At 36.8% G+C, this 17,740-nt stretch overlaps 1 protein-coding gene across 7 annotated transcripts in view; it reads left to right on the forward strand.

Moving 5' to 3' along the window:
• LOC142339148 (zinc finger homeobox protein 3-like) overlaps nt 1–17,300 on the forward strand; it is a 342,404-nt gene extending 325,104 nt beyond the window's left edge. For 6 of the 7 annotated variants that reach the window (XM_075388923.1, XM_075388916.1, XM_075388919.1 and 3 more), the window contains exons 2-4: nt 5,520–12,663; nt 12,883–13,117; nt 16,369–17,300. In XM_075388923.1, the coding sequence (XP_075245038.1) occupies nt 5,699–12,663; nt 12,883–13,117; nt 16,369–16,878 (7,710 nt within the window). In that variant the 5' untranslated portion in view covers nt 5,520–5,698 and the 3' untranslated portion in view covers nt 16,879–17,300. Of the gene's footprint in view, nt 1–779; nt 1,062–5,519; nt 12,664–12,882; nt 13,118–16,368 lie in introns of those variants that run through there. The other variant, XM_075388922.1, reaches the window with a different exon arrangement.
• Nucleotides 17,301–17,740: the final 440 nt, after the last annotated feature.

Below are 17,740 nucleotides of genomic sequence, written 5' to 3' on the forward strand. Positions count from 1 at the left end.
GTAAAGCTAACAACACTGTTGTTAACAATTTTAACAAATTTTTCAGCGGAATTACTAAAAATACGGAAAATGTGAACAATACCAACGAACATCTGTCAAATATTCACAAAATTTTAAACCCCGATAAATCCGTGGAAAAAACGAAATTAAAACGAAAAATATTTTTAATTATACATTCTAAGCTGGACGAGCTTTCTAATGATACCACTCACAACTCTCTACGATGAATATATCGATCGGCCAAAATTGGCTGAAGAAAAAATTCATTTGAGTATATAGTTCCTCCCCTTCTAAAGCGGGTCGGAACCATAATTGATTAGAGTCCTTGTATACTATCTCCGGTGTGGGGCAATAGACTATCTGCTTTTAAAGTTTTTTCACGTTAGAATAATTGTCAATTGAAGTTTGATGTTCCAATTTGTTTTTAAACGTCACCAGGAGTAGCTATGATTTTTTTATAGGTGTGGCTTGTCAGTGTAAAATGTCACTATTTTGGTTGTTTTCCGTGTATTTTATGTTAGAAATTTGGGAATTATGTTGTTATAATAGTTTACACAACTCCACGCTGTTCCAATTTATAATACATTGTCAAATATTTGGAAATTAATTGCATAGTCAACTTAATTATGTTGAACACCTGAATTTTCCGCAATTTATAACTAGTATGCTTATAACTAATTAGTTCACGTGAGCTTGTTTCGCTCATTTATAATTGTGTTCACATTTAGTTGCACACGGTAGACATAAAATTTCACAGTGTTCTATATAGACAGTTCTCATTAATGGGTTAGTAAGAAATGTATCAATTATAATAGGTTAGTTAAGCCATAACTAACGAACTCGCAAAGCTCTCTTGCGCTGAGTTAAAATTAAAATTAGTTCAATAAATCAGGTTACTAATTAGAAGTTATTGCTTGCTATCTTAAGCAAAGTCGCTATTTTATTCATTTCTGATCATTTTTTATACCAATAACCTTGCTTTGAAAAAATCGTACACGTTTAGCAACTTTTTACTGAGGTTATTTAATTTCTCTTCAGCAGTTGTGGCACAATCGGACCAGGTAGGTAAACGTGCTCTTTTTTGGGTCTGAAGTTTTAAAATTTCATTTGATTGCCTCTGCAAATTCATACTTTCTCTTCCTATTTGTCTTAACCATACAATATTCTACTGGAAATTGCGTTTGATTTTTAAGCTCACATTGTTTATGGGGTTTGCTTAATAAAATGGAAATTGTTTTTTAACTAAATTTTTGTTCTGACTCACTTGGAGGGGAGGTACTATATACTCAAATGAGTTTTTTAATTCAGTCAATTGTGGCTGATCGATATAATAATCGTGGATAGTTCCGAGTGGTATGATTAAAAAGCCCGTTGAGCGTAAAATATGGAATGAAAAAGATTTTTTTTATTTTTTTACAGGAAGTTATCGAGGTTTCAAATCTTGTGAATAACAGATGGAACTCCGTTGTTTTTATTCACATTTTCAGTATTTATTTTTGACCAAATTTTTGTCGATTTCGCTAAAGTTCGTTTAAAATGTTATTAACAATTTTCTTGGATTTACTTTTAAGGATAGAGGAGGCTTGTAAATTGATTTTATCCGAATCTTTTGGCTAATTTTTTTTTTAAAAATTTTTGAATTTCAAACTTTTTTTAAAATCGAAAATGCTTACAAATACGCTTTTTTTGTCCCACGTGGTTTTATTATTGCGGAAGTAGAAACCTATCATCGGTTGTCGCAATTTTTGAAAAATCCAAAAAAGGCTAGTTGTACTTTCGGTTCCTATAGGAGTCTATTGGAAAGAATTAAACTTTTACCGGTTTTTTGGTAAATTAACTCAATAATTATACAAATTGCATCATTTTTTATGGTTTATTGAAATAAATCTTTTGTTAATTCGTCGTTCTTGCAGTTGTACGGAATAATAATCGTTTTTGTTGGACGCGCAGGAAGATTGGGGCTTGGTTTGGACTCATCTTGGATTCTTAAGTCAATTATTTGTTGGATTATATTGATGCGCCGTCTTTTTATAAACATTTTGCGCAGTTTTTTTAAATTTTATGTTGATTATTACCGAGAATGAATTCAAATCAAGGCCCAGTACATAAAAGATCATAATTCCATCAAAATAAAGCCAAATTAATATATTTTATGTCTTCAGAGAAAAGCTCATAGTTTTTATGGCTTCGACAATGTTGTTTCGTTAACTTTAATTAATTTCAGATCTTTTCCGTTTGTGCCCTCCTGGTACGATGTGCCCCCTATTTACAGAGCACGTGTCATTACACTTTAAATCATTATTTAAAATATGGGACAAGCGTCTGGGGATGCAAATAATATGCACCCACTAAGCTGGGGAAGGGGGGCACTAACGGAAAAGATCCCTACTTTCTTTGGTTTTTCCTTCATTTAACATTTTTTGCAGCTTCATGACTTCGTCTTATTCATCAAAGATCCAATTGGGAGCTATTAGTGAAGATATACAATGCTCTCAGTAGTTATCTAATGCCTCTTAGGAATTTGATTAAATTTGTTTTAAGAGAATGTCATTTGAGGTTTGCCAACTTCTTCTATTTTGTTTCCATCCACATGTAGCATAGTCTCAATATATTACCTCGCAAAACATTAACTTACTCCACTGAATTTTAAAAAAAACGCCTTATAGTGGTTTTGATTTTTAACTAATTGTTTCCTGGCGTTGCTACGACAAAAATTCATAAAATTTTTGTGATCTTCGCACATTTGCCTAAATTTGAGGTTGTAATTTTCCCTTTTCACTTTATCACTTCGGAGATAGCTCCGATTTCTAAAAAAAAAGAATCCACAAAAAAGCGGTATTAAAGATTTCAGTGAATTGCTTACAGTTTTAACGGCTGCAAAACCGCTCCCTCGCTAAATTTATTAGAATGTTTTGCTTCTAATTGTCGTTCTTTTTTGTTGTCAAACTGCATATTCTTGACAAACAACGCCTTATTTTTTCTTAAATGAATCCGTTTACTGATTTTAATTTATAGTTAACTGTTTTAATGACTTTTTATTTTTCAAAGAAAAATTTTTGTACTTTCTAATTTTTGTTCCCAATTTTGTCTCATTTTGGCAGGGCTCATCATTTTTCTGTTGTTCCAAACGGAACTGTTGTTTTGCGCTGTTGTTATGTTTAGTTGACGTCTTTGAGAAGAGCTTAGAAGTGGGTTGTTTTTATAAGAATTTCGTGACTTTTCGATACTGATCAGCGTTTCTGGTTCTTTTGGTGACATTTTTCACAACGACTCTTTGCAATGAAAACGTATTCAAATTCAAAGAAGGAACTGGCGAAAAATCCAAATCGTTTTTGTCAATTTAAAATTTGCAATTGTTTTCAATGTCTTATAGTTTTGAGGGCTTCAGCACTGATTTCGATGAATTGTTTGAAATTTTGTGTTTTCTTTTTTCCTTGCCACATTATCACACTAATATAGTGGCCCAATTGGCGTTTAAAAAAGTGCAATTGAGGATTTTTAAAGGATTCCATGAATAGCTCATAATTTTAACGGCTGCGACACCGCTTTCTTGTTAAACATTATTTATTTTCGTTTTTGCCGCTCTTTTGTGGTCTTCTGATAAGGTTTTGATGTATAGGTATTAGCTGCTTCATATGAGGTATAAACTAACCTTGTCGATGAGCCCAGTTAATACGTATTGGTATTTGAAATTGGTTGTTTTATCAAATAGATTTTTTTTTGAAGTTTGACCCTTTTGCTCTTCTTTGTCGACCTGATACCAAGTCTCATTAATGACATGTCTCATATAAATTCTAAGGAGGTGCAGGTTAATTTGTTTAATTCAGTTTTTATCTGATTCCATTTTTCCATGTCCTTCTATTAAATGTTTTTTAAATATAGACATCGATTTTTGGTCGTAATTAATGTTTGCTATTATTTGATTTTTATGTTTGTCTTGTCCAGTACTCTCTTAAATGGCAAGTCTCATCGGTCCTGTAATCCACACTTATATTTTAACTTTGTTGAAACGATATATATGAATTTTGGAAAGTTTTCTCTCTCTTCCTCATTTAGTAGTTGAGCGGGTTCGGACCTTTATTTGCAAACGCACATTACCGAGCCTCCTTGTTAATGTTTGCAATTTAGAAGATTGTTTTTGGTCATTTTGCTGCTAACTCCTGCTGTAAATTTTTTCTTGCAATGAATTAGATATAACCATTGAGATCTGTTATGATTGAGATAGTACAGCAGAAAACGACACGTTCGTGTAAAACTCAAATATTTACTAATAATTTTTTGAAAACCAGTATTCTCATGGTTTGAAAAATTATGTAAACATTAAAACAATTAAGTATCTTTGCTAGTGTTTTGTCATTAATCAATGAGACTAAGTGGCAAGATGACCAAAAGATAATTTCAAAACAAAAAACAATTAGCTATCAACTGATAATGATGAATAAAATCTCTTATACCTCCATAGAAAGCCAGTGGGAGCTCTCAATACTGAGTTTAAGTGATAAGATAAGATGATGTAAGTTGTCCAACTTGATCAATCAAACCCCAACAACAGTTTTTTGATTGATCAAAAAACTGTTGTTGGGTTTTGAAATAGAAGTTGATTTTATGTTGCGCAGGGTTCGACAGACACAGTTGATATCTTTTTCGCGCTTCGTAAATGAACTGCACTTATGGTAACGTTTTGTAATGGCAGTGAACATGACGTGATGATAATATGGTTTATATGTGTTCACCTTGTGGAAATTGTCAAAATTTTCAAGGAAATCATTTTTTTTTACTTTTTAATTGCGTTCGTTTGTTTAATTAAAAGCTCGTTCTGATGGGTGTCTTGGTAAATACATATATAATAAAATGTTGATAATATACATTACAGAGTTATTAATGGTGATGTTGATGTGGTGTATTAGCTCTGCTTTCAGCGCCAAGTGCTAAAGTGGTGAAAACATGGACCAATAACACAAATTAATAGAGTGACGAAAGTTTCTAATTGAAGTTTTAATTCATGAGTGGCAGGTCCCTTTGTTAATCAATTTTTATCATTAGTTAAGTAACTTGAGTTAGTACTATTTGGTGGTAGTCAGCAATTAAACAAGCATTGTTGTAGAATTGACTAAATGCAATTAATAAATGAAGCGAGTAATGAGAACGTATGTTATATGAGGTTTGATCTTTCTAGACGACGTTGATTATTTGCCTGGCCTATGAAAATGTGAAAGCTTTCGCCGCTTTAGACTTTCAAACCTTTGTTTCATTATTGTGCCTTATCGTTTTAATGAGCAACGCAAATCTTAATGTCAATTTAATTAATCATTAGTTTAATTACTCTATTTTCATTAAACTATGCAGCCATTCGCTCGCTATACGTGCCACTATGTTCAATACACAGAAAACATATAGACTATGATGTCTTTTCTCGTAACATAATCTAGAGTCTATAATCATATATATACATACATATATTCATCAAGTCATTAAACCGACTTGATTACCCGATTTTCTCAAACTTTGCAATGTTTTAGCGGTTGCTGACAAATTACCATAAATATCCCAATATTCACGACTTTGCTGGCGTTGATCGATTTTTGATTTGATGAAGCGCTCGCAAACGACGGCTAGACCCCTCACCAAACGACCGTCAGATTATAATTAAAACAGTCTTAGTTAATACAAATAATTAACTAAGGCCTCATTACATAAAATGGTGGACAGTTTATCACCAAGTCCGCTAACTAGTACTAACACTGGTGGTAATAATATTACAAGTAGTACTAATGCATCATTAACTTGCAACAGTGGTAACAGTGAAAACACCAGCACTAAAATTGAAACTATAGCCCTCAATAATGAAACAACAGCCACAAATTCTGCGAATGAAACTCAAATTATGCAAAATTCCGATTTTCAACAAAGTCATTATGCGAACGGACAACTGAACGATTCTACAGGCGACATCTTAGCCCCTAAGAAGATAAAAATGGAACCATATGAAACTAAATCGTTTGAAAATACGGCCAATATTGACAGTGAAACTCAACAACAAACTATGACTAACGGAGAAAACACGGAAATAATGCAATCGGAAAATTGCCAATTTTCAGTGGACGTTAAAGAGACAGATTCGGCTAATTGTGGAGTATGTTTCGAAGGCGTGATTTCATTCAATTCCGAGGACAGTACGTGTACACTTTCGGTACGAATCGATTCCGAAGGAATTTTTAAAGTTGTCACCGCGAATGTTTTCACGTTTCAAGATTTCCTTCACGCTTCAGGAAACGATCAATTGAAAACCTTTTCAGAAGAACTTCAGAGCATTTCGAAACGAGATATGACTTCAGAATTGAATTTTTTGAAGCAAAACACAGATTCTCAGAAATTAAAGTCATCAAATTTAAATTTCATGCTCTGTTTTGCATGTAATACGTCATACAGTGATGTAATAGGATTGTCCGAGCACGGAAAGTTATGTCATAATTGCTCGTTTTCAAAGGACGAGTTTTCGTTTTTCGACGAATCACAGTGCAGCGTTGTGTTCCAACCATTATGCAGCACTTTGGAAAATTCCAGCATCGCAGTTTTATGTCTCGACAATATTCGCGAAGTCTCACTGGAAAGTTTGAAAATCGCATCCAGACATTTAATCCAGGGAAATTCTTCTGGGACTAAATCGGAAGATGATGAAAATTCCAGTGATATTTTGACATCACTTTTCAGTTCTGAAAGCGGGACCACTAGTAACTACACAAACGCAAGTGTTGACTTTAACTCGACTTCGAACAATATTTTAAGTCATATGGCTATGTGCCATTCTCGAAACTCAAGCAAAACCCTAAAATGTCCAAAATGTAACTGGCACTATAAATACCAGCAAACATTAGACGCCCATATGAAAGAAAAACATTCGGAAAGCATTAATAATTGCGATTACTGCACTAATAATGAACCGCACCCTAAGTTATCGCGTGGAGAGACTTACTCGTGCGGGTATAAACCCTTCAAATGCGAAGTTTGCAATTATTCCACGACAACCAAAGGCAATTTAAGTATTCACATGCAATCGGACAAACATCTAAACAACGTTCAAGAATTGAAGCGAAATAACGGATCTTTAGAAGAAACGACAAACGCAAATTCCGCCACTATTTCAGCTGTTACCGCTCAGTCATCGGCCAATCAGAACGCGCAGAATTTAGTCGACACATTAGGTGGAAATTTACAATCGGCAGCTGCAAATTTTTTCAAATGTCCCGCATGTGATTTTCAAACTACAAATGCTGCTAGTTTTAAATTGCATGTTGCAGCTGATCACGCGTTGCTGTCGCTTCAAACTGGGGCTAATAGTTCGGCTGCAACCGATTTAGCTTCGGCTTTGATTACGCAACAACAGCAAACTACGAACGATATTCTACAGTCGTTGATCTTGCAACGACAACTCGAAGCTGTCGCCGCGGTTACGACAAACCCCGAAGCCTCGTCGCTTTTTGTCGGCGGCTTGGAGGGTATTTTACCACAAATAAATTCTGCAGCCGCGGCGTCGGCATCTTTAAACGCAGCTGCGACAACTAACGAAAGCGGTGTCTTTTCGTGCGGAATTTGCAATCGGTTTTGTTCAGATGATGCTCATTTGATTCAAAACCACGCTCTTAGAGATAGAACTAGTATGACGTCACAGGATTACTCAACTGTAAATAACAGTACATTCAAATGTCTATTGTGCAATTACTCGACAAATCTTAAAGCAAACTTTACTCTGCATTCTCAAACTGAGAAACACAAACAAAAAGTACAAATTTTTAATCACCTCAAAGAGGGAAACGAAAATTTAGAAAGTATATTTGCAATAATTCACCAAATTAGTCCTATTCAGATAACATGCAATGCGTGCGACTTTCAAGCTAAAAGTATTGGACAGTTAAATGCGCATTTGACAAGCGACAGTCATGTTCTGGCGCTTAAACTATTCGAAATTTTCACTTCTTTAACCTCAAAACCGGGTGCTAAATTCAACTGCAAAGTCTGTTCATCCGGATTCATGACCAAATCTGAAATCATTTCACATGTTCAACAAGCTCAGCACTGCTCTAAATTGAGAAGCAAAAAGTTGCAATCTGGGAATAATTCTACTGAAAGTTCATGGCAGGATTTTTTCGAAGTCTCCTCTGAAAATTCGATGATAACAACTGATCGAACTTCAATTTCTAGCTCTGTAGCAACCAAAGCGTCGGAAATTTACGGCGAAGCTTTCAATTGTCCATTATGCGCGAAGCCGTCCAAAACTCGAGATCTTTTGCGTGACCATATTTTGCAGGATCATAGAGTTTCGAGCGATTGCATCGAAGCTTTGCTTGCGGCTGTCAAGCCAACTATGAGCGTAAAGCCAGTGGCCAGAGCTCCACGAATCGTGAAATCGCCAGTAGTGACTTCGGATATAGTATCCGATTCCAGCAACGTTGGCAGTTCTTCGGTTATGTCTTCAGCTCTAAGCGTAGCGTCAGCTCAAAGTCTGTTTTCGGCTAATTCGAACGTCGGTGGTTTGAAGTACAGATGTCACAGGTGTAGGAGTGAGTTTAATCACACCTTGGATCTGTACAGCCATGTGAAATCATGCACCAATTATTTATGTTCGACCGTTCCCGATTGCAAGCAAAGTTTCCCGACTCATAACTCGTTGTCCAATCATATTTCAGCTCATCCCGATCAGGACTCGAGTTTGCCGTGCTGGGACCCGAAATGTGGCCAAAACTTTCTCTCTGAAGAAAATTTGATCCAGCATTTTTTCGACTCAACGACACATTTACCGCCCGGTTTGACGTGCTCTACTTGTTTGACCACATTTCTAAGCGAATCAACATTTTCGGCTCATATTCTGAACTCGAATTGTGCAAGTAGTGAACAAAATTCTAGAGGTTCTCAAAATGAATTCAAAAACGACCTTTTGGATTCGTTTCCAATCATCTCGCAATACTCAACATCCTCACTAAGTTCCAGACCGTTCCAGTGTAATAACTGCAACTTTGCTTTTATTTGTCAATCCAATTTGCAAATGCATAATAATACTGCCCATAAACAACCGAACTTAACTGGCAAAACTGGTGTACCAAACTCGGAAAACCAGCTTGCAAACTCGGCGGAATCCTCGGTGAAAACGGAAAAGCCGTTCCGCTGCGATGCCTGTGATGTGGCTTATTCCTCCGAATCCACTCTGAAAATCCACCTAGCCTCACTGCTTCACAAAGAAACTATTAATCGTCAATCTAAATTATCAGCCAATCAAAACACTTCCTCGAGTCCTGAGAGCAATTCGAATGAACAGCAATCTGTTAATCCAATACAGTCTACAAGTGAGGAAACTCCCGGATGTAAATTGGGTTCTGGAGACGGTTTAGCGTCAGTATTTAGTGCGGATAATGTTGCCGGAATTTCTGCTGGTCAAAATTTGGCGGAGAATTTGGACGAGGCGATTCGGAACTTAGCTCAACAACAGCAATCTAGTAATGCAATGAACTCGTCTCTAGCAGCTATGAATTTGCTCTCAAATATGGGCTTACAAGTTTCGGCCCAGGATCTAAAGATGTTTCAAGATACAATGGCTGCAAGTCAGCAGTTGCAATCTTCAAGTTTGCTTGACGTGCAAACTCAAATGGCGCTGTTGCAACAACAGCAATTTTTACTTCAGCACCAGAAACTGATCTCAAGTTTGATGCCCTTTTACAACAATATGCCTCAGCAGCAAATAGCATCACAGGCGCAACTTACCCAGGATCTGCTTAGCAGTTCACAATCTTTATCAACAAATTCCAAACTTTCAGAGCTGTTCAAAATCTCCATTAGCGGAATCAATGGTTCCGATGAACAGCAAAGCCTGGTGGAGGCCGCAAATGCCCTGGACCAGATAAATTCCACCTCTACCGAAAGTGACGAGGCAAATACTGAGTCGAGTATCGCGACAGTTGATGGAAACCAACAGAATCCAGTAGACAGTTCAGTTTCAACTAAAACTCGTAGATCTGAGGGCTCTTATTCAAGTTCTCCAAATGAAACAGTCAACGTGCTTTCATCAAAAACTGAAAGCTCAACGCCTATAAAGCAGTCAATAGCAGATGTTACGTCATTGCAAATCGCCGAAGAACAATCGGCAAATATTAACGAGAACGGATTGGTCGGAAATTTCCAAGATGATGATGACGATAACATGTTTTACAGTGACGATTTTCCTCAAAGTGAATCGGACAGTGGTAATAACTCGGATTCTGAAAGTCAGTCGGGTTCAAGTTTTGCCCAGAATAACGACCAACTGAATCAACAAACGAATGCCTTCATTTTACAACAAGCGGCTTTGTATCAGCAGCTGTTCATGCAAAACCCAGCAGCTCTAAGTGCAATATTACCTGCAGCCGCTCTGGCCAATAGTAATTTTGGCTCGCAATTATTCGCGAACAATCCCTTTCTTTCTATGATTGCATCGGCTGCTAACGGGAGCAAATCGCCGACGACGAATACCACTTCGTCGACTTCGAGTTCAACCGAAACTTCTCAAAAACAACCCCGAACAAAAATTTCAGAACAGCAACTTGAAATTCTGAAGCAAAATTTCGACATAAGTAACTTACCAAGCGAAGAACGTTATGTAGCTATATCACAGCAAACTGGTTTGCCTGTAAAGGTAATAAAACACTGGTTCCGAAACACGCTTTTCAAAGAACGACAAAAAGATAAAGACTCGCCTTACAACTTCAACAACCCGCCTTCTAGTAGTAATTCTGCAAATAGCAACTCTAGCAGTACTTCGTCTGCAACTCAGCAAAGTAACAACGCTGCGCTTTCTTTACAACAAGCGATTTTTAACAACATGCAAAGTTTACTTCCAGGGGCAAATGCAGGAACCACCGGGCAATTTGACCCCTCGAAGTTTAACATGGGCGCTTTATGCAGCTCTAGTTCGGGCAAACCTCCGTCGCCTATGTCTATATTTTTACAACAGCAAAACCAGCAGCACATTTCTACAAAACGAGCAACTAGAACCAGATTCACAGATCATCAAATTAAATCTCTTCAAGACTTCTTCGACCAAAATCCCTATCCAAGAGATGACGATTTGGAGAATTTATCGCGAAGTTTGAATCTTTCGCCTAGAGTTGTAGTCGTGTGGTTCCAAAACCAAAGACAGAAAGCGCGAAGAAGTATGGAGATTACGACTGGAGCCGAAACAACTACTGGCAGCCAATCAGGTCAAAGCTACCCGAACAGCGTCTCGTCAGTTGGAAGTTCGGCTCAAGATACGACTTCCTCTCTCGGATCAAGTTCCCGAGTTGACTTGAACCCGCGAAGTACTTTAGACCTTGACGCGACTAAGTTGGTCCAGGAAGTTGTAAACATGGTGGCTGGTAACCATGCAAACCAGAACAGTTATAACGAATCGGTTATAAATGAGCATGAACCGGAACCTACAACGGCTGAGAATTTCACCACTGTTGTTGAGCCACAACCTGCTCCGAATTATGACGTACTAAACGCGGTTACGTCATCAGCATCGACCAATCAAGAAACAGGAAGTGGAAAGTTACGTAATCGTGAAGACAGTGGGGATAGTTCAAAGCTTACAATAAAGGAAGACATTGAAACTAACGATGGCGGGGGGCACAGTTCACAAGATGATGATGAATTTTACTACAATTGCAGTTTGTGTCCTGCCATTTTGGCTTCCGAGGAGGAATTGGACTCTCATCAAAGGGCACACATAGAGCAAGTTGCTCTGACAATCAGTGGTCTGTCCGCTCAACAAGAACAGCAAAATTCGCAAAGTGAAAGCTGCAATGACCTTGCTGCCATGCAACGAATGAGTGACAAATACGCTGCACTTGATAATGTTGCGAATTCAAACGAATCGCCGAATGTAAACATTTTCAGCGATGCTCAATCTCAGTTTGACGCCAATAGTGCTGGCTCTCAAGAATATTTCCGACGAATGCGAACGACAATTTCGCCTGACCAGCTCGAGGTTTTGTACACAAAGTACGGCGAAAACAGCAACCCGAGTCGGACCGAAATGGAGACTATCGCTAATTCTGTTGGGTTGAGTCGTAGGGTTGTTCAGGTGTGGTACCAAAATACCCGAGCGAGACAAAGACGAGGTCAGTGTCGTGTTATTGGGAACACAGTGTACCATTGCAAGTGTCCTTATTGTGACACTATATGCAAAAGCAAGTCGCATTTGAGTCAACACGTACAGAAGGAACATTCGGATCGGGCTAAAAATGCTATTCAAATAGCCCCGAGCACTTTGGATGCCTCGGGCAACGTCCGTTCAACGGCTCCCCCTAACGTCACAATTACAACGAAGCCTAGCGAAACTAACGGTGGATCTGGGATTCCAAACGCAACCGTGGGAACCAAAACAAACTCCGCAAATCTGTCAAATAACGACCCTCAACCTCTGGAATCGTTAGTTGCGTCGGTGAGCTCAATTGTTAATGCCGCGTCTCGTAATTTTGGAGCGTCGTTGAAAGCTCTCGGTTTGGGCGATGAGTCATCGAACGATGCGAAAAGTGTGACGTCATTGAGCGATTTCGTAAACCAACCGAATTCATCGATTGTGAATGTGAAGAGTTTTGAGGATTCTGAGGAAGCGAAGCTGCACGAAGTCTCGTTTTACTCAGATGGATCAAAGTAAGTTTTCTTTTTGAAAAAAAATACTTAAGGTCGTTGTGTACAAACTATACTGTGGTTAACTCTCATAGAATGCTATACAACCCCGACACGCAAGTGCCTTTTTGCACAAAATGGGCTATATTTGTAAAGGTTAATTATAAACGGAACATGTTGAGGGTTATCCAAAATCTAAGGGTTGATGATCGCTTTTTTAAACCTATTTTTTTGCAATTTTAGTGATGATTCTTCGGCTCTCAGCCTGACCACATGTAACAGTAACAACATCAGTCCAACGGGGACCTCCGCGAACTCAGACTTCCTCTCTTCCACTGCGGCTAATATCCTCGGCAACGCAACAGCCGCTGGAGGTGGTTCGAACCAAGCAGCCTCCGCTTTTAGCCTTGCTGGGACAGGAGGGATGTACATCAACGATGATAAGAAGCGGCATCGAACTCACTTGTCTAATGTACAGGTACGTGCCGCAGTTTTTTCTCTTCATTAGTCGCGAATTTTGAGCTGGTGGAAGTGAGCAATCATATTTAAAAAAAACTGTCGACAATGCAGACTATAAAGCGACTTCGTATGAAAGTCTACCCAATGGTCTGGAATGAGTCTGATCAGACATCGTTTCTGTCTGAAAAGTGAACCTGGTTATTGAATAGTTCACTTTTATATATTGATTAGGTAACTCTGTTGAAGTCGCATAAAATCTGATGTTTGTCGATCTACGTAGCTGTAAGTCAGAATTTCAAAGTGATCATAGCAGATTCGCGTCACCTTTCTTGAAACAGACACTTTGCAAGTTTTCAATCTGACACTGCAGAGGTCTGACATTTTAAAACTGGAAACACTTGTTGTTAATGTTCCCATACATACTAACCACAGTGAAGCTTAGAAAAAGCTAGTTTATATCTGCAAGCAATCGAAGTTGCATGAACGCTTATTCTGGGCAATTTATGAGCTGGGCAATTTTTCAATTCTAATATCATAAGTTTGTCTGAATACGACTTTGTGAACAATATATCTCTTTATATTGATAACAAGAAGGCTCGTTAATGTGCGTTCGCACATGATGTTCCGACCCGAGCTCATCTACATTTTTGACTTAATTGACAACCAAATAAAGAGATAATCAAAAATAATCAAAAAAATAATGAGTTAAAAAATTGTTAGACACCCAAACTACTAATTGAATTACATAATGCGATGCCTCATTACAGCGCTCACGAGATCTGCCATTAAAAAGACTACAAGAAAAAAACTATGCAATCAGATAAAACCTTAACTACACAGATTTACATTTTCGTAACTACACAGCAGATGGACTTTTCCTTAATGCGACTAGGTAACAATTCGACAAAAAGAAGAAGAGGCGAAATTTAAAAATCAATCAACATTTTTTAAACCAAATAATTTCAAACGTGTTAAAAATCATTAGCTTTTAACGAAATAATTCCAGATAAATTTACTAAAAAGTGGTTATGATACAGATAGGACTTTTCTTTGGTAAGACTAGGCCATAGAAACGGACTAAAGATGCAGAAAAACTACAAACAAAATTACAGACAAAACAAATTATTGAAGCCATTCAGATCATTAGCTATTATCTGAAAACTATTTTTTTTATTTCAATTGTTATTCAAATTAATTCAGCTACAATTATACTGAAAGATTAAATAAGTTCATTTTGGCCTCATTTGAAAATCATTGGTATCTGGTATTACGCGAATGTGCTAAAAGAAGAGAAAAAAACACATATATTGACCACTAACAAAACTTTTGTGAAAACACATTATGTCCAACAAACAAAACATCAGTTATGACTTAATATCAATATACACGTTGATTTTGGAATTACAGGGAATTGGATGGGACCGCGCAATGACGAGAATAAGTTACAAGTTCACGAAAGAATAACAAAAACTGATGAGTTTAAAAATTTTGAAAACAAATGGTATCATAAACTTTAAGACTGTTCGCCGTAGGCTGACTGCTTGAGTAAAATTATTCGTTCAATCCTCAATTAGACGTTTATGAGACCTCTCAGTATTTTACGACTACATAAAGATAAAAAAAACCATGCAAAAACAGCAAATTCGAAAGAAATTGTGAGAAAAACGTTGAAGCAATTAAAAATTGAACTTTTCAGTTAAAAATTCTAATTTCAATTAATTATTTAATTAATTAATTTTTTAACAGCAATGGGATTCTTCTTTTTTTTTAACAATTTGACTTCAAAAAATCAACAAACATGAACAAAATATTAAAACCACCAACTTTTTGAGAAAATCATTAGTTGCAGTAGCTTTCAACGGAAGTCAATAAATGCGCTAGGTTATGACTAGATTGCAAGACAATGATGTGTTTCCCTCATAAGTTATCAATAAGAGATAACAAGGGGTCTTATGACTGTGAAAACAACATCAAGTTCAGGCAAAAACTAAAAAGTGTCGAAGCCATTTAGATCAAGCTTTTCTCTGAAAACTTTGTCCACGTTCCATTGAAAGTGTTCTCTAGGCCAATGGGAACTATCAATGTTAGGATAATGTGATAAGATTTCAAAAGGAACCAAAATTTTGAAAAAAAAAATCCAAAATTAAAAAAAAAATAAAAACTTGTAGCATCGAAGTCCTAAATCAAAGTCCAATGGTTAGAAGATAAAACCACTAACCAGGTAATTTTTTGGTTCCAGTAAAAAGGAAGGGGGTCCTTTCATTACTGAGACTGACTTACAGTTCATAAAAATTAGTTTAAGATCGGTTAATGTCCAAAGAAAATTTTTGAAAAATTATTTTGTCTTAACAGCCATTAGTTGTCCACTCAATGCACCAGATAGGTTCTCTAAATGCTTATTAGGAAGCCTTTTGAAGTTTTGGTCCACGAGTCTATGTCATAGGACTGCAAAAATTTTGTAAAGTCTCTAAAAGGAAATCAAACTTTTATTAAAAATTACCAAAACTCAGAGTCGAAGCAAAAAAAAAACATGAGCGATTCCTTGAAAACTAATTCTTTTGTTCATTGGGCATCGTTTGACTGTAAATGAATTCTGTCATTAACGGAACTTCTATATGAAAAGTGACTAGTCTGTAAGTGACTTAAAATAATATTAAAAATTTTTCTAAAACAGCTGTCAAATAGAATTTGATTTTTTTCTATAGTTTAGTTCCCTATGGGACCAGAATTAGCCTTTTTATCGCCCTTCGTCTATTAAGAACACAAAATTAGTTCATTTTGTAGCGTGCAATGTAATTTTAAATTAATATTTTTATAGAAAAAAATCCTAATTTGAACAAAAATCACGTTAAAAGTGAACAAAATCATGCCAAATATCCCGTGTTAACAAAAAACTCTAAACCTCGATAACTTCTCGAAAAAAAACGAAATAAAAAAATCTTTCTATGTTCGAGTTCCATGCTGGACGAGCTTTTCAATGATACCACTCACATTTCTCTTCGATGAATATATCGATCGGCCTAAATTGCAAAATTGATTGAATAAACAAGCCCATTTAAGTATATAGTTCCTCCCCCCACACAAGTGGGGCTGGAACAATAATTCGCGCAAGCTTATAAGACAAATACTCGCTTTTGTTTTTCTCTAAAAGATGAAAAATGTTGAAATGAAACTTCATGCTTCATTTACATAAGGTTAAACCTTCGACCTTCAATAAATCCCCGGAGCTGAGGTACTTAAAACCAGCTTAATCTTTTCGTTTTTTGTTAGGTTCGGACTCTCAAAGCCATGTTCATTGACTTCAAGACTCCAAGTATGGGCGAGTGTGAACTGATTGGGAACGAACTGGGATTGTCAAAACGAGTCGTACAAGTCTGGTTTCAAAACGCCAGGTCGAAGGAAAAGAAAGGAAAACCAATTGTCGGATGCGGAACTGACCTGAGCTCTCAATTGGGCGAAAATCAGGTCGAGCCTGGGAAAAACTCCTGCAATTACTGCCCCGAACTGAGTTTCCCTAACAGCAGCGCTTATAGGGACCATTTATTCGGTTCTCGACACGTTCAAGCTGTGAAACAGTCCGTTTCTGCAAAAGTCCGAGAAGAAAACGGTTACACATACGCCGTGCCCGTTCCTATTGGCTACGGAAATGCAGTTAGCAACAATAATAATTATCATCGAAATGAAATTATGTCACAAATAAACACCACGGGAACAAATAATTGTTCAGCTGGGATTTCAACAATTTCAGCCCCGATGGATTTGACTACCAAAGCGGTTTAAATTGGTTCAAAAATTTCGTTTAATTTGACTTCGAAGCATGCGCTTAACATGCTAGTTTGGATGGTGTTCGCTAGATGCATCCCCCTAGCGACTAGAATTTGCATCGCTGACTGTTTGAACTCTTCACTGTGTCATGTTTTCGCTCTCATCATTTTAAAGTTTTCGAAATATTCACAATTAAACTTGGAATGCTGTTTATGGATTATTTCACTTTCGCTTTGAATAAATAGATTCTCTTTTATGATAATTAGATTATGTTTTTTAATTATGCTGTAAAGTCCAGCCTTTTGACTTTGAAGTTAACTATCGAAGCATTTTGACAAATTTGAATGAATAAACTCTCGATTAATTTATTTATAGCTATTGTTTCTACGCTTATTTAAGCACATCACAAATCATACAAATTTAGATGTTTCTATTTGTTCGTTTTTAATTAAGATTCACAGACCCACAAACAGACTGAACGTATTGCTTACAAAGCGTAGGTCAAATTATACAAAACTTAATGAACCGTTAAAATTAAATCTAGTTCATTTGGGGATAAAAGTTATAAATATAGCCGTTATAAACTGCCGCCTTGCCGCGCCGTATTTCGAAATGAGACCAGTACTTAGAAGTCTAATGCTTAAACTTCAATTTGCCATGTACCTTGAATGTACAACTTATGAGACAAAATTAGACTACAATAAGAAAAATTCGTGAAAATATCACTTTTAGCATTATGATATTGTTTCCAACACAGTAACCGATCGATTTAGCTCAAAACCGTATGAGTCAATGGTCGCATATAATGTTGAAAAAGCCATTAGAGGTTTCTAACGTTCAAAAAGATCCAAAGTTCCCATTCTATAACAATCGATGA

The sequence above is a fragment of the Convolutriloba macropyga genome, chromosome 5, assembly GCF_964194025.1.
Source record: "Convolutriloba macropyga chromosome 5, txConMacr16.3, whole genome shotgun sequence".
In the NCBI taxonomy this organism is placed as follows: Eukaryota; Metazoa; Xenacoelomorpha; order Acoela; family Convolutidae; genus Convolutriloba; species Convolutriloba macropyga.